The sequence below is a fragment of the Mytilus trossulus genome, chromosome 11 (genome assembly GCF_036588685.1).
Source record: "Mytilus trossulus isolate FHL-02 chromosome 11, PNRI_Mtr1.1.1.hap1, whole genome shotgun sequence".
In the NCBI taxonomy this organism is placed as follows: Eukaryota; Metazoa; Mollusca; class Bivalvia; order Mytilida; family Mytilidae; genus Mytilus; species Mytilus trossulus.
In genome coordinates, this window is record NC_086383.1 from 63,917,643 (window position 1) to 63,943,841 (window position 26,199).

A 26,199-nucleotide genomic window follows, 5' to 3' on the forward strand; every position below is an offset into this window, starting at 1 on the left:
AATATTTTTTTTGATCAGAATAAAAAGAAATGAGTTATCATATCATACATATTTTTATGAATGCGTAAGCCTTAAAAAAAACAAATGTATTTTTTATTCTAAATGTACACCCAGTTAGATCTTGTTGCTTACCTATTGAACTCACAATAAGATCCAAATAAAGGTATGACAAAGGTAGCGTGTTTCAAATTTGATAAACAAATTAAAGCTTTTTTTCGGGAGGATGAAATCAAAATATTTTATCTTAATTCAGAATAAAAAGTATTTAGTAATCACATATCATGCATTTGCTTAATGAATAAAAAAACCCCTTTAAAACATTTATTTGTTATTATTCTGCAGGTAGACCCAATTACACCTCGTTGTCTTATCTCATTGCACTCACATTAAGACAGCTTACATTGTATCAGCTACAAAATGTAGCATCACTAAAGGAATTGTTTTATCCTGTAAATCAACCGTCATCGTGGACTTCGCGGACCAGATTTGGATATTATTAGCTCACCTGGCCCATAGGGCCAAGTGAGCTTTTCTCATCACTTGGCGTCCGTCGTCCGTCGTCGTCTGTCGTTAGCTTTTACAAAAATCTTCTCCTCTAAAACTACTGGGCTAAATTAAACCAAACTTGGCCACAATCATCATTGGGGTATCTAGTTTAAAAATTGTGTCCGGTGACCCGGTCAACTAACCCAGATGGCCGCCATGGCTAAAAATAGAACATAGGGGTAAAATGCAGTTTTTGGCTTATAAATCAGAAACCAAAGCATTAAGAGCAAATCTGACAGCGGTTTAATTGATTATCAGGTCAAGATCTATCAGCCCTGAAAATTTCAGATGAATCGAACAACCCGTTGTTGGGTTGCTGCCCCTGAATTGGTAATTTTAAGGAAATTTTGCTGTTTTTGGTTATTATCTTGAATAATATTATAGATAGAGATTAATTGTAAACAGCAATAATGTTCAGCAAAATAAATTTATAAATAAGTCAACACAACTGAAATGGTCAGTTGACCCCTTTAGGAGTTATTGCCCTTTATAGTAAATTTTTAACCATTTTTTGTAAATCTGAGTAATCTTTTACAAAAATCTTCTCATCTGAAACTACTGGGCTAAATTAAACCAAACTTGGCCACAATCATCATTGGGGTATCTAGTTTAAAAAATGTGTCTGGTGACCCGGTCAACCAACCAAGATGGCCGCCATGGCTAAAAATAGATAATAGGGGTAAAATGCAGTTTTTGGCTTATAACTCAAAAAACCAAAGCATTAAGAGCAAATCTGATAGAGTTAAATTGTTTATCAGGTCAAGATCTATCTGCCTTGAAAATTTCAGATGAATCTAACAACCCGTTGTATGGTTGCTGCCCCTGCAGAGGTGTGGAAATGCTATGCCCGACTCGCCCGACTCGTACATTTGAACAACCGGACAAGTAATTTTTTGTGTCTTGGTTGCCTGTGGACAAGTAAAAAATACAAGACAAAGTTCAAATCCAACAAAAACATAAAATTAATTTCAAAACGTCTAAAGATGTTTAATTTATAGAAACCAATGTTCAGCAAGTAAAAACATCAATGTTCATGACGATAAAAATATTACATGACGGAAATAGATCGATTACCAAAATAAATAAAAATAAGTATGCGAACCTGAGTCGCGTAACAGTGCATTGGCTTTGTCCATTTACCCGGGATCGTCGATTAGGTTTTATCCATCATTTACCTGAAGTGTCATTTCTTTAAATTTTGTATCGAGATTCAGATTGGTTAATACTTAATAAAAAGGTGAACAAGCAAGACAAAAAGAGTCATGAGTCGAGTAGAAAACCTTAAATGCAAATGGAGGACACATAGTATTTAATAAAAAAAAAAAAACGGAAGCAAGAATTTCAGACATCGTGGATATCAGATTGCCCCTGGCTGTCTTTGGAAATTCGGAAAATAAATTAAAGTTTTTGTCTTATTTATAGATGAAGTCTTATTTATAGATGTAAGGTCAACATTATTTGTTGTCTAAGTTGAAAATAAAAGGGACGCTTTAATTGCCCATCAAGACAATAATGAATAATCAAGAAAAATACAAGTGTGTCAGTTGAGAGAAACACCACAAAATCAATGGTTTATCTATCAATTAGCGTACATTTTTATCAATCACTGTCCTCAAAGTTAGTATATGTACCTACTGGCTACAATTTTTATTCAAAAACTGCTGCAAAATTGTCGTTTACAAGTCATTTCATTGGTTGGTTTGCTGTTAGGTTTCTGTCCCATTGATGTTAACCAATTTCCTACTTTCCTAATTTTTTACACATATAAACAAATAGATGCATTTGTTTGTGATGCACAACAGTGCTAAGTAAAAATCATATATTAGCTAACAAGAAATACTTCAATATTTATTGGTATCATCAGGGCAAGTAAATCTTTTTCCGGACAAGTAAAATGTTAGGTTTCACTTGCCCGGGGACAAGTGCTCACAACAAATATTTCCACACCCCTGCCTGAATTGGTAATTTTAAGGAAATTTTGCTGTTTTTGGTTATTATCTTGAATAATATTATAGATAGAGATAAACAGTGAACAGCAATAATGTTCAGCAAAGTAAGATTTACAAATAAGTCAACACGACCGATACGGTCAGTTGACCCCTTTAGGAGTTATTGCCCTTTATAGTCAATTTTTTACATTTTTCATAAATTTTTGTAGATTTTTAGAAAATATTTTCCACTCTAATTACTGCGCCAAGTTCATAACAGATAGAGATAATTGTAGCAACAAGAATGTTCGGTAAAGTAAAATCTATAAACACATCACCATCATCAAAACACAATTTTGTTATGAATTTATCTGTGTCCATTGTTTAATATGCACATACACCAAGGTGAGCGACACCGGCTCTTGAGAGCCTCTAGTTTAGGTAAAAGGTCGCGATCTTTTAAATGCGTCCATCACGGAAATCCACGATCTTTAATTAATATCCATCGTGGAATCGCGTGCTTTGGTGAATCCGCGATAGCTGGACTGTAGCAACGTGTGGTATATCTGATAACCTCAAAAACACAATTAATCATCATCCATGATCTAAATTTTTAAAGTAAACAACTTAAACTTTGTGAAAGTTTGCTAGAACAGACGAGAATTTGTTTTTTAAAGTTATAACTTGGAGAAAAATCTGTCACCTTGTTTTATAGAGTTATTGTACCTGAAAAATCATTGTTTGAAGTGTTTTGCTGTTATTGATAAACAAGTAGGAGCTAGGTTAGAAGTGTAAATTACAAAAATGATCAATTGACAAGATTTTATTACTCTGAAAATGTTGAAAAAAATATGTCAACCTGTGTTTTTGAGTTATTGCCCCTGAAAGATACTTTTTCCCCTTTTTGCCTGTTATTTAAAAAAAAGGAGCTAGCTATAGGTAAAAAGTGTTTACAAACTATAATACGATCAGCTTGACAATCTTTTTACTCAGATTTTCCAGTTTTGGAGTTATTGCCCCTGTAATATTGATTTTATAGGTTTTTGCCTGTGACTTTTATCCTCATGCCTGTCGGACAGTTTTCAATTGACCTTGACCTCATTTAACAGATTATTGGACAAGGTTAAGTTTTTTGGTCAAGTCCATATCTCAGAAATAAGCATTTGGTGCATGGAATGATTGTAAGGTGTACATGTCCAACTGCTAGTTGTCATCTGACCTTGACCTCATTTTCATGGTTCATTGGTCATTATGATGTTTTCCTTGTTTAGTTTGTTTCTTAAATACTATATATGCAATAGGTCAACTATATTTGATCCATGGAATGATTGTAAGGTGTACATGTCTGTCTGACAAGGATCATCTGACCTTTACCTAATTTTCATGGTTCTTTGGTCAATATAGAATTTTAATGATTTGGTCTGTTTCTTGTAAACTACTAGCAAAAGATCAACTATATTTGGTGTATGGAAGAATTATAAGGTGTACATGTATTTCTGGTTTTGTTTATCTAACATGATCTAACCTTGACCTAATTTTTGATTTGATCATATTAGGTTTATGTGATACTTGTAGAGAAACTTTATATTTAGGAATATCAACATAAATGGTCAGTAAAGTAGGCGAGAAATTTTAGCGTATGCACTCATGTTTGCAGTTTCGGCTGTTAACTAAAAACCTTTAGGAGTTAGGTTAAATATGTAAATTGCAAAAATTATCAGCAACACAAAGAGTAACTAATATGCCCATATAAGAATCGTAGTAAGCAAACAAGCGATATTTTCACCAGGTGAGTGACACAAAATATTCCAGAAAAGTTGACATAGTCTTTTAGATGTTAGTATTTCATGTATTTGGATTAGATTCATATCTGAAAATATTAAGTCAGTAATTCACAAGTCCATAAGAATCATGTATTTTCAACTGGCATTAACAATTATAACTCAATGATAACTACATATAGTTTTTATTTTCTATTTTTAGGTTATAATGGAAAATTGGAATATGGTAAGATTTACTTTTCAAGTCCAATTGTCTTGTGTTTAGTTTAAACAATATTTTATGTGACCTTTTATTTCCATTTTCTTACCAAAAATACATGTATGTGATAATTTGTGTCTCCCAGACACAATAATATCTCAAGGAAAGTCCTACATTGACTTTGTTTTAATACAATTACTTCAGAGTGGAGTGTGGAGGCATCACTTTGTCTAGCTTTCTTGTTAGGTTACTGTCTCTTTGTTTTATCATCAACATCTCTTTTTATTCAGTCTACATATATAATTTTATCATTAAGTAAGCATGGTGGTATTTCTTCTATCTGATATAAAATGAGTAAGAAAATGATGAGAAAGTACCAAGGGGACAACTAAATGTGTTAATGAATGACAAATACAACTACATATCACCAATAATATAACAATGCATAATGAATGAACCGACTTTGATAAGTTTGACCCGACTTATCAAGTCATTTTCCAGTTTGCTGGTGAAACAAAGAAAGCACTTGTTTCTATAATGCAGAATACACAAATACTATCCAATAATTCGATTTTCAGCCTCTGAATCAATCGCTGTGCTCCCATGAAAAAAGCTTCATATTGTGACTCACAGCTGATACTTAACAATGTCAATATGTAGCCAACCTGATAATCGGAACATGTCCTTTCTGCCTGAATGTTATTTGAGGTAAGGATTCCCCAGATTAATATAGTCATTTGCCATGCAGGAGAATAAATAATTATTGCTTTATTTAACAGTTATTTCATTCATTTTTCATTGCAATATATTCAGTGTAAAATCTATGTTTTACTTACAGAAACTGCTTACAGATGCTAGGACTGGAAATGTAAACAATGTGAAAACATGCCTAGAGAATAAAGCAGACATTGATTATCAAGATGTAAGTAATATTATGTCTCATTAGGTACAGTAGTTTCATCTAAATTAGCACTAGAGCAAATTAATTATGTACAGTAAAAAAACATACAACAATAGATAACTTCAGAACATAGCAGATCTTACTTAAGCAATATAAATTACATAACTACATGTTACTTCAAAATACTGCAAGTTGTAATAGAATGAAATACAATTGCATGTTACTTCAAAACCTGACAGTTGAACATATTAAGACAGTATAAAACACTAGTAGAATGAAATACAATTGTATGTTACTTCAAAACCTGTTAGTTTAGTATAAACAGTATAAAATACTAATAGAATGAAATACAATTGCATGGTACTTCAAAACCTGATAGTTGAACATAAACAGTATAAAACACTAATAGAATGAAATACAATTACATGGTATTTCAAAACCTGAAAGTTGGACATAAACAGTATAAAACACGAATAGAATGAAATACAATTGCATGGTACTTCAAAACCTGACAGTTGAACATAAACAGTATAAAACACTAATAGAATGAAATACAATTGCATGGTACTTCAAAACCTGACAGTTGAACATAAACAGTATAAAACACGAATAGAATGAAATACAATTGCATGGTACTTCAAAACCTGACAGTTGAACATAAACAGTATAAAACACTAATAGAATGAAATACAATTGCATGGTACTTCAAAACCTGACAGTTGAACATAAACAGTATAAAACACGAATAGAATGAAATACAATCACATGTTACTTCAAAACCTGACAGTTGAACATAAACAGTATAAAACACTAATAGAATGAAATACAATTGCATGCTACTTCAAAACCTGACAGTTGAACATAAACAGTATAAAACACTAATAGAATGAAATACAATTGCATGCTACTTCAAAACCTGACAGTTGAACATAAACAGTATAAAACATGTACTTTAAATAACTTAACACAACTATAAGTCACTTCAAAACATGACAGTATGAACATTAACCACAAACACCTGACTACTCAGAGTAAATAGACAAACCACACCAACCACAAATACCTGACTACTCCGAGTAAATAGACAAACCACACCAACCACAAACACCTGACTGCTCTGAGTAAATGGACAAACCACACCAACCACAAATACCTGACTGCTCCAAGTAAATAAACAAACCACAACAACCACAAATACCTGACTAATCCGAGTAAATAGACAAACCACACCAACCACAAATACCTGACTACTCCGAGTAAATAGACAAACCACACCAACCACAAATACCTGACTACTCCGAGTAAACAGACAAACCACACCAACCACAAATACCTGACTACTCCGAGTAAATAGACAAACCACACCAACCACAAATACCTGACTACTCCAAGTAAATAGACAAACCACACCAACCACAAATACCTGACTACTCCGAGTAAATAGACAAACCACACCAACCACAAATACCTGACTACTCCGAGTAAATAGACAAACCACACCAACCACAAATACCTGACTACTCCAAGTAAATAGACAAACCACACCAACCACAAATACCTGACTACTCCGAGTAAATAGACAAACCACACCAACCACAAATACCTGACTACTCAGAGTAAATGGACAAACCACACCAACCACAAACACCTGACTACTCTGAGTAAATAGACAAACCACACCAACCACAAATACCTGACTTCTCCGAGTAAATAGACAAACCACACCAACAACAAATACCTGACTACTTGGAGTAAATAGACAAACCACACCAACCACAAATACCTGACTACTCTGAGTAAATAGACAAACCACACCAACCACAAATACCTGACTACTTGGAGTAAATAGACAAACCACACCAACCACAAACACTTGACTACTCCGAGTAAATAGACAAACCACACCAACCACAAATACCTGACTACTCAGAGTAAATAGACAAACCACACCAACCACAAATACCTGACTACTCCAGAGTAAATAGACAAACCACACCAACCTCAAATACCTGACTACTCCGAGTAAATAGACAAACCACACCAACCACAAACACCTGACTGCTTCGAGTAAATAGACAAACCACACCAACCACAAATACCTGACTACTTAGAGTAAATAGACAAACCACACCAACCACAAATACCTGACTACTTCGAGTAAAAAGACAAACCACACCAATCACAAACACCTGACTACTTCGAGTAGATAAACAAACCACACCAAAGATTAACACCTGATTACTCCGAGTAAATAAACAAACCACACCAACCACAAACACCTGACTACTCCGAGTAAATAGACAAACCACACTCTTAATTCCTTTTTAATCATATTATTGTTCTAAATCTGAAAATATAACTTTTTTTTTTTTTCTTTAAAAAATTATTTTATTTTAATAAATAATTATTTTGAATCTACACAAGATCATGTTGTTAATTAGACAGGTTTAATGAACAAATATTTGTAATAATTATATAAAGTTGGGTCTCATTTTACTCATATTATTGTTCTGATTCAGAAAATATAACTTTTTTACAAGTTTATTAAAACAATTTTTTTTATTAGAATGAATGATTATACTGAATCTTCACTAATTCCTGTTGGTAATTAGACAGTTTTAACGAAAAATAGGTGTAAGAATCATATAAAGTGGGGTCTCATTTTGCATGTTTTTCTACTGAATCCATTGATATAATTATTTCACACATTTCTTGAAAAATTTTTTTTTTTTAAGATATCAGTTTTAATGGAAGTTTTGACATTTCACAACAGAACATGTTTATTTATAGTTTATATACAATATAAATACAAGTGTGACTGGTCATTGTATTCAGTTTTGACCACTGATTCATGTGATATATATTTTGTTTATATTTATTACACAACATTGTCCAGTTTATCAGACAAGTTTTGATGTCAGTTGTATTATTCCAGGGTAATGGAGAGACAGCATTAATGTGGGCTGCCAATGGAGGACACCTGGAGATCTGTAGTCTCCTCATTGATACAGGATGTAAGATCGACATCACAGATGTATGTTATCTACTTAGTCTGATCACATTACTTTTAATCTACACTAAATCATGTTGTTAATTAGACAGGTTTAATGAACAAATATTTGTAATAATTATATCAAGTGGGGTCTCATTTTACTCATATTATTGTTCTGAATCAGAAAATATAACTTTTTTTCAAGTTTATTAAAAAAAAATATTTTATAAGAATGAATGATTATACTGAATCTACACCAATTCCTGTTGGTAATTAGACAGTTTTAACGAAAAATATGTGTAAGAATCATATAAAGTGGGGTCTCATTTTGCATGTTTTTTTCTACTGAATCCATTGATATAATTATTTCACACATTTCTTGAAAAACATTTTTTTTTAAGATATCAGTTTTAATTGAAGTTTTGACATTTCACAACAAAACATGTTTATTTATAGTTTATGTACAATATAAATACAAGTGTGACTGGTCATTGTATTCAGTTTTGACCACTGATTCATGTGATATATATTTTGTTTATATTTATTACACAACATTGTCCAGTTTATCAGATAAGTTTTGATGTCAGTTGTATTATTCCAGATGTATGGACAGACAGCATTAATGTGTGCTGCCAGGGGAGGATACCTGGAGATCTGTAGACTCCTCATTGATACAGGATGTAAGATCGACATCACAGATGTATGTTATCTACTTAGTCTGATCACATTACTTTTAATCTACACTAAATCATGTTGTTAATTAGACAGGTTTAATGAACAAATATTTGTAATAATTATATCAAGTGGGGTCTCATTTTACTCATATTATTGTTCTGAATCAGAAAATATAACTTTTTTTCAAGTTTATTAAAAAAAAATATTTTATAAGAATGAATGATTATACTGAATCTACACCAATTCCTGTTGGTAATTAGACAGTTTTAACGAAAAATATGTGTAAGAATCATATAAAGTGGGGTCTCATTTTGCATGTTTTTTTCTACTGAATCCATTGATATAATTATTTCACACATTTCTTGAAAAACATTTTTTTTTAAGATATCAGTTTTAATTGAAGTTTTGACATTTCACAACAAAACATGTTTATTTATAGTTTATGTACAATATAAATACAAGTGTGACTGGTCATTGTATTCAGTTTTGACCACTGATTCATGTGATATATATTTTGTTTATATTTATTACACAACATTGTCCAGTTTATCAGACAAGTTTTGATGTCAGTTGTATTATTCCAGGTTATTGGATGGACAGCATTAATGTTTGCTGCCGATGGAGGACACCTGGAGATCTGTCGTCTCCTCATTGATACAGGATGTAAGATCGCCATCACAACAGTATGTTATCTACTTAGTCTGATCACATTACTATTAATCTTCACTAAATCATGTTGTTAATTAGACAGGTTTAATAAACAAATATTTGTAATAATCATATAAAGTGGGGTCTCATTTTACTTGTTTTGTTCTACTGAATCCATTGATATAATTATTTTACACATTTTTGAAATTATTCTTTTTAAGATATCAGGTTTAATGGAAGTTTTGACATTTCAGAACAAAACATGTTTATTTATAGTTTATATACAATATAAATACAAGTGTGACTGGTCATTGTATTCAGTTTTGACCACTGATTCATGTGATATATATTTTGTTTATATTTATTACACAACATTGTCCAGTTTATCAGACAAGTTTTGATGTCAGTTGTATTATTCCAGAATGGTGGAGGGACAGCATTAATGTTTGCTGCCTCGGGAGGACACCTGGAGATCTGTAGACTCCTCATTGATAGAGGATGTAAGATCGACATCACAGATGTATGTTATCTACTTAGTCTGATTACATTACTATTAATCAACACTTAGTCATGTTGTTAATTAGACAGTTTTAATGAACAAATATGTGTAATAATTATATCAAGTGGGGTCTCATTTTACTCATATTATTGTTCTGAATCAGAAAACATAACTTTTTGTTAAGTTTCTTTACAAAATTGTTTTTTTTATTAAAATGAATGATTATACTAAATCTACATGATACCTGTTGTTAATTAGACAGTTTTAACGAACAAATATGTGTTAGAATCATATAAAGTGGGGTCTCATTTTACTTGTTTTGTTCTACTGAATCCATTGATATAATTATTTTACACATTTCTTGAAAAAAATATTTTTTTAAGATATCAGGTTTAATGGAAGTTTTGACATTTCAGAACAAAACATGTTTATTTATAGTTTATATACAATATAAATACAAGTGTGACTGGTCATTGTATTCAGTTTTGACCACTGATTCCTGTGATATATATTTTGTTTATATTTATTACACAACATTGTCCAGTTTATCAGACAAGTTTTGATGTCAGTTGTATTATTCCAGGAGTTAGGACAGACAGCATTAATGGAGGCTGCCAGGTTTGGACACCTGGAGGTCTGTCGTCTCCTCATTGATACAGGATGTAAGATCGACACCACAGCAGTATGTTATCTACTTAGTCTGATCACATTACTATTAATCTACACTTAGTCATGTTGTTAATTAGACAAGTTTAATGAACAAATCTTTGTAATAATCATATAAAGTGGGGTCTCATTTTACTCATATTATTGTTCTGAAGCAGAAAATATAACTTTTTTACAAGTTTATTAAAAAAAAATATTTTATAAGAATGAATGATTATACTGAATCTACACTAATTCCTGTTGTTTATTAGACAGTTTTAATGAACAAATATTTGTAAGAATCATATAAAGTGGGGTCTCATTTTACTTGTTTTGTTCTACTGAATCCATTGATATAATTATTTCACACATTTCTCGAAAAAAATATTTTTTTAAGATATCAGGTTTATTGGAAGTTTTGACATTTCACAACAGAACATGTTTATTTATTGTTTATATACAATATAAATACAAGTGTGACTGGTCATTGTATTCAGTTTTGACCACTGATTCATGTGATCTATATTTTGTTTATATTTATTACACAACAATGTCCAGTTTATCAGACAAGTTTTAATGTCAGTTGAAGGATATGTTGTATATTATTGATATTGATAACAAAGTATTGTACATTATAGTTACATGTTATTTGGTTATATTGTAGAGAGATGGAGAAACAGCTTTACATTGGGCTGCTGAGAGAGGACATCTACAGATCACAAGATGTCTGGTAGAAAGAGGTGCCAGTCCCTTGGTTACAACACATGAGGTAATATTTGATAGTATATGCCCAGTGTTCAATTAATTTATGGATCACTTAGATGATGTGTAAAATCTGTTTGGTACAATGTTTGTATTGTTATAGATGTTAACCAAGATACAACACATATCTAAGTGATATTTCTGGCAAATTTGAGATAAGATGATTTATTATGGACCTGTCTAGATGCATATAGATTCTACCACTGTCTCGAGTGTAATACGATATTTATCCACTCAAGACAGTTAAATGTTCAAAAAGGCTTCAATCCTCGTGTTTTAAATATTTAGAATTTTGAGCATACTGGTGCAGTAATGTGATTTTGACATTCTTTTTTTTTGTAAAAAGGGCACCAACTTTTAAGTTATATCAAAATGACAAAATGACAGAAATTAGGTGAAAAAATTTCCGAATCAGAGTATGATGACATTTATTTTTGTGAACTGCGGCTATTTGAGCTAGATTGCTTGAGTTAACATGTCATTCTAATACAAAGTTGAGAAAAATAGTGTTATTGTAAGATTATGCATTTAATATTTGCCACTGGACATTAAGCAGCAATCAACACAGAGACACTAATTTACATGAACACTTTTTATTCCCTGCTTAACACGGAGCATACAAGTTATATATTACCTCTTTTTCTGTCATAAATGAAAGTTTGGTCACTTTTTTTCTCAGCAACTCTTAAGTTGCAGCTTATTGAAATATGTAACTAAGTTCATGAAGTAATAATCGGAGCTGAGGGCTCACAAAATAAATAAACTACCACTCTGCTGTTACTGGTATGAAGTAGTCAGGGTTTCCGCTGGCGGTCGCCATTTTCGCAATTTGCGAAAAAATAATAATTGTGTCGATTAAAATTCGTCATTGGCGAAAGAATTTGGCGAAAGAAATATATATAACGATTTATTTTCAGCCATCTTGTTTATTTACTTTTTCCGGGTTTCTCTAACTTTACCTATCAGACAATACTCGGAATTCACCTTGAACTCGTTAAGATTTTGACAGAAAATCAATAATCAGCTGATTGCTTTCATAGCTATCGACATCAAAGGACTAATTAATAATGGTGTTGATTTTATGATATGACAAAATAATATGGCTTCTGTTACATGTCACAAAAGGGATTTATTAGCAACTTTGCGACGCACGTGTTTGTAAAATTTTTACGCTTCCTCTCCTTCTTTTAATGATAGTCTAGAAAAGAAAATTGTTGTTATGACGAAAAATACTCAAAAGCAAGAAAAGTCTCTGATTTAAAATTTTATCATTTAACTTTCATATAGATCATTGATTTCAGTGTGTACTTCAAAATCGTATCAGTGTTCAGTGACACACGTGTTTCAAGCATATAGTTTTACTTATTTACGATGGTCTAGAAAAGAAAACTGTCGTTATGAAGAAATCTATTCAAAAGGTTGGCATGAGAGTAACCCTTCAATGAATTGACTTCACTTACACGAGGGATCAATTCCAAGTGATAAGATGCTTCGTTTTGTTGTAAAAACCACTTCTTAATTAGGAGAAGGGTGGCTGGAAAAAAAAGGAATTTTTTTAAAGAAAAATATATTTGTGTTACTTGGCGAAAAAAAAATTAAAGTGGCGAAAAATATATTGTTTTGGCGAAAGAGATGGCGAAAAAAATAATTGACCCAGGGGAAACCCTGGAAGTGGTGATCAGAGCTGAGGGGGTCACATGATAAATCAAATACCACTCAGATGTTACTGGTATGAAGTGGTAATCAGAGCTGAGGGGGTCACATGATAAATAAAATACCACTCAGATGTTACTGGTATAAATGTACTGTAAGATAAGTGTTATAAAAGAGATCCATTGATATATATGTCTCACTGATTTCAGGGTAAAACTCCATATGATCTGGCAGCAGCAAAACTGAAGTTTGAAGTAGTGGAATACTTGCAGGTACATATATGTAATAAATTCTTACTTTTAATTAGAATAACCTGAAATCAATATTTATTGATGTACCATACACAACATTAGAAGATGTGGTATGATTGCCATTAATGAGACGACTCTTCACAAGAGACCACATGACACAGACATTAACAAGTATAGGTCACTGTACAACCTTCAACAATGAGCAAACCCATGCCATTGTTAGGATATGGACATTTAAAACAACAATGTCACGTAGTGCATTCACGAATTTTTTTTCAAAATATCAAAGTGTAAAGAGTACTTACACCATATAAATCCAAAAGGAGGACACTGAAAGCAAATGTTTTTTTTTTTCATTTTTAGTCCTGTAAATTTTTCAAATTAAAAATAAACTCAAACAGTTGATTTGGATCTGCTACAATGTTTAAGGTATTCTTCAGACTCGCACCTAACTAAAATTGTTTAGTCAAACTGGTTGTCTTAAGGGCAGTGGTACTAAACACTGTCTACTGAATAAATGGGGTTTCTTACAGGTAATGGTACACTGTATACTGGATTAATGGGGTTTCTTACGGGTAGTGTTACTAAACACTGTGTACTGGATAAATGGGGTTTCTTACCGGTAGTGTTACTAAACACTGTGTACTGGATAAATGGGGTTTCTTACGGGTAGTGTTACTAAACACTGTCTACTGGATAAATATGGTTTCTTACGGGTAATGGTACACTGTATACTAGATTAATGGGGTTTCTTACGGGTAGTGTTACCAAACACTGTCTACTGGATAAATGGGGTTTCTTACGGGTAGTGGTACTAAACACTGTGTACTGGATAAATGGGGTTTCTTACAGGTAATGGTACACTGTCTACTGGATAAATGGGGTTTCTTACGGGCAGTGTTACTAAACACTGTGTACTGGATAATTGGGGTTTCTTACTGATAATGGTACACTGTCTACTGGATAAATGGGGTTTCTTACGGGTAGTGGTACTAAACACTGTGTACTGGATAAATGGGGTTTCTTACAGGTAGTGGTACTAAACACTGTGTCCTGGATAAATGGGGTTTCTTACGGGTAGTGGTACTAAACACTGTGTACTGTATAAATGGGGTTTCTTACGGGTAGTGGTATTAAACACTGTCTACTGGATAAATGGGGTTTCTTACGGGCAGTGTTACTAAACACTGTGTACTGGATCATTGGAATTTCTTACGGATAATGGTACACTTGTACTGGATAAATGGGGTCGTACGGGTAGTGGTACTAAACACTGTGTACTTGATCTATGGGGTTTCTTACGGGTAGTGATAATAAACACTGTCAACTGGATAAATGGTGTTTTTACAAGTAGTGTTACTAAACACTGTGTACTTAATAAATGGGGTTTCTTACGGGCAGTGTTACTAAACACTGTGTACTGGATAATTGGGGTTTCTTACTGATAATGGTACACTGTCTACTGGATAAATGGGGTTTCTTACGGGTAGTGGTACTAAACACTGTGTACTGGATAAATGGGGTTTCTTACAGGTAGTGGTACTAAACACTGTCCTGGATAAATGGGGTTTCTTACGGGTAACGGTACACTTTGTACTGGATAAATGGGGTTTCTTACAGGTAGTGGTACTAAACACTGTGTACTGCATAAATGGGGTTTCTTACGGGTAGTGGTACTAAACACTGTGTACTGGATAAATGGGGTTTCTTACAGGTAGTGGTACTAAACACTGTCCTGGATAAATGGGGTTTCTTACGGGTAACGGTACACTTTGTACTGGATAAATGGGGTTTCTTACAGGTAGTGGTACTAAACACTGTACTGGATAAATGGGGTTTCTTACAGGTAGTGGTACTAAACACTGTGTACTTGATAAATGGGGTTTCTTATGTGCAGTGGTACTAAACACTGTCTTCTGGATAAATGGGGTTTCTTACGGGCAGTGTTACTAAACACTGTGTACTGGATAAATGGGGTTTCTTACAGGTAGTGGTACTAAACACTGTGTCCTGGATAAATGGGGTTTCTTACAAATAGTGGTACTAAACACTGTCCTGGATAAATGGGGTTTATTACGGGTCGTGTTACTAAACACTGTGTACTGGATAAATGGTGTTTTTACAAGTAGTGTTACAAAACACTGTGTACTATTTAAATGGAGTTTCTTACGGGTAGTGGTACTAAACACTGTCTACTGAATAAATGGGGTTTTCACAAATAGTGTTACTAAACACTGTGTACTGGATAAATGGGGTTTCTTACGGGTAGTGGTATTAAACACTGTCTACTGGATAAATGGGGTTTCTTACGGGCAGTGTTACTAAACACTGTGTACTGGATCATTGGAATTTCTTACGGATAATGGTACACTTTGTACTGGATAAATGGGGTTTTGTACGGGTAGTGGTACTAAACACTGTGTACTGGATAAATGAGGTTTCTTACGGGTAATGGTACTAAACACTGTGTACTTGATCAATGGGGTTTCTTACGGGCAGTGTTACTAAAAACTGTGTACTGGATAATTGGGGTTTTGTACGGGTAGTGGTACTAAACACTGTGTACTGGATAAATGAGGTTTCTTACGGGTAGTGGTACTAAACACTGTGTACTTGATCAATGGGGTTTCTTACGGGCAGTGTTACTAAAAACTGTGTACTGGATAATTGGGGTTTCTTACGGATTTTGGTACACTGTCTACTGGATAAATGGTGTTTCTTACGGGTAGTGGTACTAAACACTGTGTACTGGATAAAGTAGGTTTCTTATGGGTAGTGATAATAAACACTGTCAACTGGATAAATGGTGTTTTTACAAGTAGTGTTACTAAACACTGTGTACTATATAAAAGGGGTTTCTTACGGGAAGTGGTACTAAACACTGTGTACTATATAAAAGGGGTTTCTTACGGGCAGTGGTACTAAACACTGTGTACTATATAAATGGGGTTTCTTACGGGAAGTGGTACTAAACACTGTCTACTGGATAAATGGGGTTTTTACAAATAGTGTTACTAAACACTGTGAACTGGATCAATGGGGTTTCTTACGGGTAGTGGTACTAAACACTGTGTACTGGATAAATGGGGTTTCTTACGGGCAGTGGTACTAAACACTGTGTATTGGATAAATGGGGTTTCTTACGGGTAGTGGTACTAAACACTGTTTACTGGATCAATGGGGTTTCTTACGGGTAGTGGTACTAAACACTGTGTACTGGATAAATGGGGTTTCTTATGGGAAACGTTACACTGTCTACTGGATAAATGGGGTTTCTTACGGGCAGTGTTACTAAACACTGTGTACTGGATAATTGGGGTTTCTTACGGGTAATGGTACACTGTCTACTGGATAAATGGGGTTTCTTACGGGTAGTGTTACATTGTACCAAACACTGTGTACTGGATAAATGGGGTTTCTTACTAGTAGTGGTACTAAACACTGTGTACTGGATAAATGGGGTTTCTTACGGGTAATGGTACACTTTGTACTGGATAAATGGGGTTTCTTACGGGTAGTGGTACTAAACACTGTCTACTGGATAAATGGGTTTTTTACAAATAGTGTTACTAAACACTTTGTACTGGATAAATCGGGTTTCTTACGAATAATAGTACACTGTCTACTGGATAAATGGGGTTTTCTTACGGTTAGTGGTACTAAACACTGTGTACTGCATAAATGGGGTTTCTTACAGGTAGTGGTACTAAACACTGTGTCCTGGATAAATGGGGTTTCTTACAGGTAGTGGTACTAAACACTGTGTCCTGGATAAATGGGGTTTCTTACGGGTAATGGTACACTTTGTACTGGATAAATGGGGTTTCTCACAGGTAGTGGTACTAAACACTGTGTACTGGATAAATGGGGTTTCTTACAGGTAGTGGTACTAAACACTGTGTACTTGATAAATGGGGTTTCTTACGTGCAGTGGTACTAAACACTGTGTACTGGATAAATGGGGTTTCTGATGGGTAGTGGTATTAAACACTGTCTACTGGTTAAATGGGGTTTCTTACGGGCAGTGTTACTAAACACTGTATACTGGATAATTGGGGTTTCTTACAGATAATGGTACACTGTCTACTGGATAAATGGGGTTTCTTCCAGGTAGTGGTACTAAACACTGTGTACTGGATAAATGGGGTTTCTTAAGTGTAGTGGTACTAAACACTGTGTACTGGATAAATGGGGTTTCTTACGGGTAGTGGTACTAAACACTTTGTACTGGATTAAAGGGGTTTCTAACGGGTAGTGATACTTAACACTCTGTACACGATAAATGGGGTTTATTACGGGTAGTGGTACTAAACACTGTGTACTGGATAAATGGGGTTCTTAGCAAGTGAGCTTATGCCATCACTTGGCGTCCGTCGTCGTCCATCGTCTGTTGTCTGTCGTCTGTCGTCCGTCGTCTGTCGTCGTAAACTATTTCAAGAATCTTCTCCTCTGAAACTACTGGGCCAAATACTTTCAAACTTTAACTGAATGTTCCTTAGGGTATCTTATTTATAAATTGTATCCGAAGTTTTGATCTATCAACAAACATGGTCGCCATTGCTAAAAATAGAACATAGGGGTCAAATGCAGTTTTTGGCTTATAACTCAAAAACCAAAGCATTTAGGAGCAAATCTGACATGGGGTAATATTATTTATCAGGTCAAGATCTATCTGTCCTGAAATTTTCAGATGAATCAGACAACCCGTTGTTGGGTTGCTGCCCCTGAATTGGTAATTTTAAGGAAATTTTGCTGTTTTTGGTTATTATCTTGAATATTATTATAGATAGAGATAAACTGTAAAAAGGAATAATGTTCAGCAAAGTAAGATTTACAAATAAGTCAACATGACGGAAATGGTCAATTGACCCCTTTACGAGTTATTGCCCTTTATAGTCAATTTTTAACCATTTTTCGTAAATCTTAGTAATCTTTTACAAAAATCTTCTACTCTGAAACTACTGGGCAAAATACTTTCAAACTTTAACTGAATGTTCCTTAGGGTATCTAGTTTGTAAATTGTATCCGAAGTTATGATCCATCAACAAACATGGTGGCCATTGCTAAAAATAGAACATAGGGGTCAAATGCAGTTTTTGGCTTATAACTCAAAGCATTTAGAGCAAATCTGACCTGGGGTTATATTGTTTATCAGGTCAAGATCTACAATGTATCTGCCCTGAAATTTTCAGATGAATCAGACAACCTGTTGTTGTGTTGCTGCCCTGAATTGATAATTTTAAGGAAATTTTACTGTTTTTGTTTATTATCTTGAATATAATTATAGATAGAAATAAACTGTAAACAGCAATGATGTTCAGCAAAGTAAGATCTTCAATTAAGTCAATTTGACCAAAATTGTAAATTGACCCCTTAAGGAGTTATTGCCATTTAAGGACTTTTTTCGCAATTTGTTCATCATGTTGACTTACTTTAAAAAATCTTCTCCTTTGAAACTTTTGTATCAATTTCAGCAAAACTTAGGCTAAATGAGTTTCAGAGTATTTAGTATAAATTTTATATTTTATTTCCTTGTATGTCAAGAAACATAGCTACTATGGCTAAAATAGAACATAGGAGAAAATGATTATTTTTTTTGGCTTTTGAAGAAAATAGGACGATCCAAAAAACATTTAAATAAATTGAAAAACCAAAATAATCATTGATGAGAGTTTTTAAGGTGAGCGATTCAGGTTCTTGAGAGCCTCTTGTTTAAATACTCTTTCATTTCGTTACAAATAGTGTTACTAAACGCTGTGTACTGGATAAATGGGGTTTCTTACGGGTAACGGTACACTTTGTACTGGATCAATGGGGTTTCTTACAGGTAGTGGTACTAAACACTGTGTACTTGATAAATGGGATTTCTTACGTGCAGTGGTACTAAACACTGTGTATTGGATAAATGGGGTTTCTGACGGGTAGTGGTACTAAACACTGTCTACTGGATAAATGGGGTTTCTTACGGGCAGTGTTACTAAACACTGTGTACTGGATAATTGGGGTTTCTTACAGATAATGGTACACTGTCTACTGGATAAATGGGGTTTCTTCCAGGTAGTGGTACTAAACACTGTGTACTGGATAAATGGGGTTTCTTACGTGTTCACTAAACACTGTGTACTGGATAAATGGGGTTTCTTACGGGTAGTGATACTAAACACTTTGTACTGGATTAATGGGGTTTCTTACGGGTAGTGATACTTAACACTCTGTACTGGATAAATGGGGTTTCTTACAGGTAGTGGTACTAAACACTGTCTACTGGATAAATGGGGTTTCTTACGGGCAGTGTTACTAAACACTGTGTACTGGATAATTGGGGTTTCTTACGGGTAATGGTACACTGTCTACTGGATAAATGGGGTTTCTTACGGGTAGTGTTACATTGTACCAAACACTGTGTACTGGATAAATGGGGTTTCTTACTAGTAGTGGTACTAAACACTGTGTACTGGATAAATGGGGTTTCTTACGGGTAATGGTACAGTTTTTACTGGATTAATGGGGTTTCTTACGGGTAGTGGTACTAAACACTGTCTACTGGATAAATGGGGTTTCTTACAAGTAGTGTTACTAAACACTGTGTACTGGATAAATGGGGTTTCTTACGGGTAGTGGTACTAAACACTGTCTACTGGATAAATGTGGTTTCTTACGGGTAGTGGTACTAAACACTGTCTACTGGATAAATGGGGTTTCTTACGGGTAGTGGTACTAAACACTGTGTACTAGATAAACAAATATATCGCTAGCCTTTTTACACTCAGGTTATGAGTTTAAGTCCCTCACATGGCAGGTCCTTTGACTTCTTAAATTCATGCAAGTAATCAGTTTTCCACACTTTTTGTCGTCATGCCTACAGATGTGTTGATATACAGTTTTAGGTTTACCGTGACAAATTATAGAACAATTTCGGAGTTTGTTCCAGTCTGAAGTTTTGTACAGAGTTATGGTCCTTTGACTTAAACAACAAAGGAAAGTAATCAGTTTTCAGCATTTTCACACGTTCATATAATGCTATGATGTCGTAGGTGTTGTCGTCAGCAGCGTCATCGTCCGAAGACACATTTGGTTTCCTGACAATAAATTTAGTTTAATTGATGTCTCTATGAAATTTTACCAGAAGGTTGAATATCACAAAAAGAAAGGTTGGGATTGATTATCGGGGTTATGGTACCAACAGTTAAAGAATTAGGGGCCAAAAGTAAGCATGTTTGTAGTTTCTGGACAATAACTTGTGTTTTAGTGTATGGATCTTTCTATTAAATTGTACTACAAGTTTCCATACCGCAAAGAGAAGGCTGGGAATGAGTTTGGGGGAATTTTTTTTCAAATTGTTTTGGGGGGTTCATATTTTTTTCTTCAAAATTTTTGAAAATTTTTTGAAAAGTTTCAAGAAGTATTGCGCAATAGCAAGAAATCTTCAATAGCACTGTATTGCAAAAAAGCACAGTATTGCGCAATAGCAAGAAATCTTCCATTGCGCAGTAGCACAGTTTTGCGCAGTGGCACAGTATTGGGCAATATCACAGTATTGCGCAATATCACAGTATTGCGCAAATGCACAGTATTGTACAATAGCACAGTATTTGGGCAATAGCAAGAAATCTTTAATTACACATTATTGCACAATAGCTTAGTATTGTGCAATAGCAGGAAAGACTTCAATTGAAAATAAAGACAAATCTTTTAACCAATTTTAATGGGATTAATTTAAAGTCTAATTTTTTTCAAGGAGAAAATCTTCAATTGCACAGTATTGCAAAAAAGCACAGTATTGCCCAACAGCACAGTATTGCGCAATAGCATTGTATTGAGCAATATCACAGTATTGCGCAATAACAAGAAATCTTCAATTGCACAGTATTGTACAATAGCACAGTATTGGGCAATAGCAAGAAATCTTTGATTGCACAGTTTTGCGCAAAAGCACAGTATTGCGCAGTAGCAAGAAATCTTCAATTGCACATGTACAGTATTGCACATACAAGGATTTCTGAAATTTGATTTCAGGGTTTATCTAAGTCAGCTTTACCGTGTGATGGGTTTTCAGATTGACCACTTGACAACTTCCTGTTTACTGAACACTTGTATGATTTTACACATGATAGCCAAGTTGAAACCGTCCCATGAAACTTTCGTCACATTTTTCTCAGGAACTACAATACAAGGATTTCTGAAATTTGGTTTCAGGGTTTATCTAAGTCAGCTATACCGTGTGATGCGTTTTCAGATTGATCACTTGACAACTTCTTGTTTACCGAACACTTGTATGATTTTACACATGATAGCCAAGTTGAAAATGTTTGTCACATTTTTCTCAGGAACTACAATACAAGGATTTCTGAAATTTGGTTTCAGGGTTTATCTAAGTCAGCTATACTGTGTAATGCGTTTTCAGATTGACCACTAGACAACTTCCTGTTTACCAAACACTTGTACGATTTTACACATGATAGCCAAGTTGAACATTTTCGTCACATTTTTCTCAGGAACTACAATACAAGGATTTCTGAAATTTGGTTTCAGGGTATATCTAAGTCAGCTAGACACTTGCATAATTTTACATTATTAATATTATCCACTTGCGGCGGGGGTATCATCAGTGAGCAGTAGCTCGCAGTTTACTTGTTTTTTCTTCAAAGTTTTTGAAAAGTTTCAAGAAGAATTCAATTGCACAGTATTGCACAATAGCACAGTATTGTACAAAGCACAGTATTTTGGAAATAGCAAGAAATCTTTAATTGCACAGTATTGCGCAACAGCACAGTATTGCTCAAAAGCGCAGAATTGCTCAATTGCACATTATTGCCTAATAGCACAGTACTGCACAATAGCAAGAAATCTTCAATTGCACAGTATTGAGCAAAAGCACAGTATTGCACAATAGCACAGGGGGAGGGGTGTCAAAAAAAATTGGGGGGATTTTTTCCAATTTTTTTGGGCGAGGGGGTTCATATTTTTTTCTTCAAAGTTTTTGAAAAGTTTCAAGAAGAATTCAATTGCACAGTATTGCACAATAGCACAGTATTGTACAAAGCACAGTATTTTGGAAATAGCAAGAAATCTTTAATTGCGCAACAGCACAGTATAGAACAAAAGCGCAGTATTGCTCAAAAGCACATTATTGCCTAATTGCACAGTACTGCACAATAGCAAGAAATCTTCAATTGCACAGTATTGAGCAAAAGCACAGTATTGCATAATAGCATAGTATTGAGCAAAAGCACAGTATTGCACAATAGCACAGTATTGAGCAAAAGCACAGTATTGCACAATAGCACAGTATTGTGCAATTGCAAGAAATCTTCAATTGCGCAAGAGCACAGTATTGCACAATAGCAAGAAATCTTCAATTGCACAGTATTGCGCAGTAACACAGTATTGCACAACAGCATAGCATTGCGCAATAGCAAGAAATCTTCAATTGCACAGTATTGCGCAATAGCAGAAAATCTTCAATTGAACATAAAGACAAATCTTTTAACCAATTTCAATGGGATAAATTAATTGCAAAATAGCACAGTATTGCACAATAGCAAGAAATCTTCAATTGCACAGTATTTTTTGTTAATCTTTTAACCAATTCTAATGGGATTAATTTAAAGTCTTCAATAATTTGGGGTTCTAACCTTGTATTACTATTTTGGATATTGGGCCCCATTTTTAAATTGGTCTACATTGAGGTCAAAAGGGTCCGAAATTAAAATTGGTTTGATTTCATCAAAAACTTGAGTTATTGCGGCTGTATGATATGCTAAATCTTATTGTGCATTTAGATTTTGTATTTTGGGACCTGTTTTTAAATTAGTCCATTTTAAGGTTTGAAGGGTCCAAAATTAAACAGAGTTTGATTTCAACTAAAATTAAATTTTTGGTGTTTTTTTATATGCTGAATCTAACCATGTTGTTAGATTTTGGATATCAGACCATTCTAGGAAAATTAAATGTCCCATTTCAAATTTTTAAGATCTTTAACCACATTTATTTGTGTCAGAAACCTATGTTATGTCAACAATTTGATCACAATCCGAATTCAGACAGTATCAACCTTGATTATTGTGTCCAAATGGAACCAAACTGTTCAGGGTCCGCGTCGTATCAGGCTGCGCTCAGCGAAGCATTTTATTTTATTTTGCTTTAAGATATTGATTTGATATTTGGTATATAGTTGTACCATGACAAGTTACAGATCAAGTTCAGAGTTTGTTCTGGTCTGTTGATTTTGTGCAGAGTTGTCAGTTCTGGGACGTAGGAAATTCGTTTGTAAATATTGGTGTAGACTATTGATTTTATTTGTACATGATTTGTATCTATACTTGTGTGTTTAATTATGATGAAGGACCAAAAAACATGGAGATTGAATACACAATCATCAAGTGTCATATCTATAAGGCACACTGATCAAAGTATCTATTTTACACAAATCTTATAACTTATTTCATGCATTCCAAATTTATGACACCACAATCTACTCTAGTACCTCCGATGAGTTGAACCTCGGATAATTCGAATACTTTGGTCCATTACCTTCGACTTCGACATAACAGGGTTCGACTGTATAAAATGTGACACATTTTTATTGCATATTATTTTGGGGGGATAGATATTTTAGAGATTTAATAGTTTTACAAGTGACATGAGTGACGATATATTAAAATTGCATATTCCTCATTTTTTAGTCTGTCATGTCAGAGAAATCTTCAGGTGTGACTGCTGGACAAGAGAGAGAAGGTAATTTATATTTTATACTCCAACTCCAGGAATTGCAGTATACATGTGTGTTGTACTATGTCCTGCAATTAACTGCAATGTATTGATGAGATTAGTCACTGTAAATGATAATAACAAACTAACGAGCTGTAGCGTTAGCAGCTTACCAATAGATGAAATACATGACATAGTAAGTACTATTAGTTACACAGTGTTTAATTGTCCTAATACGATAATTTATCGGGTCAATAAAATTCATATCGGGTGAGGCGATAAATTCCGTTTTAGGACAATTGAACACTGTGTAACGAATTTATCCTGATTTTGCTATATTACATATTGATATCTTTAAATTCAATATAATGACAACATCAACCAAATATATTTTAGATATTTAATCTAAAACTGTGAAAAATTAAAATATTAGGACTATGGAGCAATTCATTTAAAAAATTTTTTATTAGGTCAATGGTAGAAGGGAGATAATCCCAATTGACGTAATAAATAAGGGAGATAATTCCTGTTGACGTAATAAATAATTGTACTGAAATTTATTGGGACAATATCAGCCAATCAAACTGCGAGAAATTACTCTAAATCAGGATAACATCAAATATATGGTCTTCTATAGGACTGACTTGGGACAGACACATAAAGAATGTGACGCGGTTAAACATGTTTGTGAGCGCTCAACCCTGGTGAAACAGCACAACATAAGAACAAACTATAAAAATCATTTGAAAACTTTTCTTCTATTCCTTTCACAATATTGTGGGAGTGTAAAATCTAAATTTAGAATCATGGTTTAAACTAAAACACAACTTGATGGTAAAAATTTAATTGGAAATTTCATCTTCATGATTATTTTCAAAATAAGATTTTGGGGTAAGTGAAAAAAATGCTATTGTTATTCTTTGCATATCATTTAGAAGTAGTAATTGATAATGTTTAGTCAAATTTTCTTCTCAAGTTTTATTAAAGGGAAAATTCACGATTTTTTACTTATGGTTTAAATATGTTCATTATGACATAATATATATATTCACAAAGTTTTATCGCTATATGTGCAGTAATAAAGGAGAAATTCAATATTTAATGAAAAGATATTAACTACTTCCTGTAGGTCGTGACGTTTTCTCCTGGTTTTTGCATGCCGGGATTTAAAATACAATCATTAAAAGTCTTGGTTTTTAATCATATTTTAACGTAATCGTAGATGTTTGTTGAAAGGTAAATTGTTATTGGCACTTCGGTATTTAACCACGCCTCTCGGGCACACCTTGCGAGGTGTGACTGTCTATTCGGATCAATGAGTTATAAGACAAGGGAGTATTCGATACACATATTTAAAATATATATTCAAGTTGGTGACAAATAAAAATTGATCGCCGTGGAATTATTTAATTATGTTTGGTGCTATTATTTATTTGAATTCAAATAAGTTAATTTACTAAGAAATACACAATTTTCGGTTAAAGACGGGAAACTTAAATCATATGTCCGATTGAAATGATTTACACCTTTTGTCCTTGATTGATGTCTAATAAAAAGGAGAACTCAGAAATTATAAATAGCTTTACCAAAGTATTTGTATTTGTCTTTATTAGGCAAATAAATGAATGAGAACACTTAGATTTAGCCACGTATAAATTAATAACTGGAACTCACTGAAGATAACTCTACCGAAGCGGAATATAATATGAACGAATAAAGAAAAAATATTTTTCTACTTGAGAAGTTTTAAAAAATTGACAGCAAATTTAAGGTCTTTCTCAAGTGTGAAAACGTCAACCAAATTTAATCATAATCGGGGACGTCCTTATTAAAATAGTCTTCGTCTCACAACGTATAATACTTAATAACTATTTGACCAAAGATGTTTAAAAACAAAAGACAACGAATTTAATGTCATCTTTCCCTATTTTTGAATGTAATTATAAGTCTGTTCAACTGGCAAGAATACCCCTAAAGCGGACAAATATCTGACAAGCAGTTTATTCTTT

The 26,199-nt window shown here is 33.7% G+C and overlaps 1 protein-coding gene across 1 annotated transcript in view; it reads left to right on the top strand.

The window, feature by feature from the left end:
• The first annotated feature begins 10,758 nt into the window (after positions 1-10,758).
• LOC134691409 (uncharacterized) overlaps positions 10,759-26,199 on the top strand; it is a 49,585-nt gene continuing 34,144 nt past the window's right edge. Inside the window, exons 1-4 of the mRNA XM_063551938.1 lie at positions 10,759-10,851; positions 11,479-11,583; positions 13,439-13,501; positions 24,166-24,217. Of these exons, the coding sequence (XP_063408008.1) occupies positions 10,774-10,851; positions 11,479-11,583; positions 13,439-13,501; positions 24,166-24,217 (298 nt within the window). The 5' untranslated portion in view covers positions 10,759-10,773. The remainder of the gene's footprint in view (positions 10,852-11,478; positions 11,584-13,438; positions 13,502-24,165; positions 24,218-26,199) is intronic.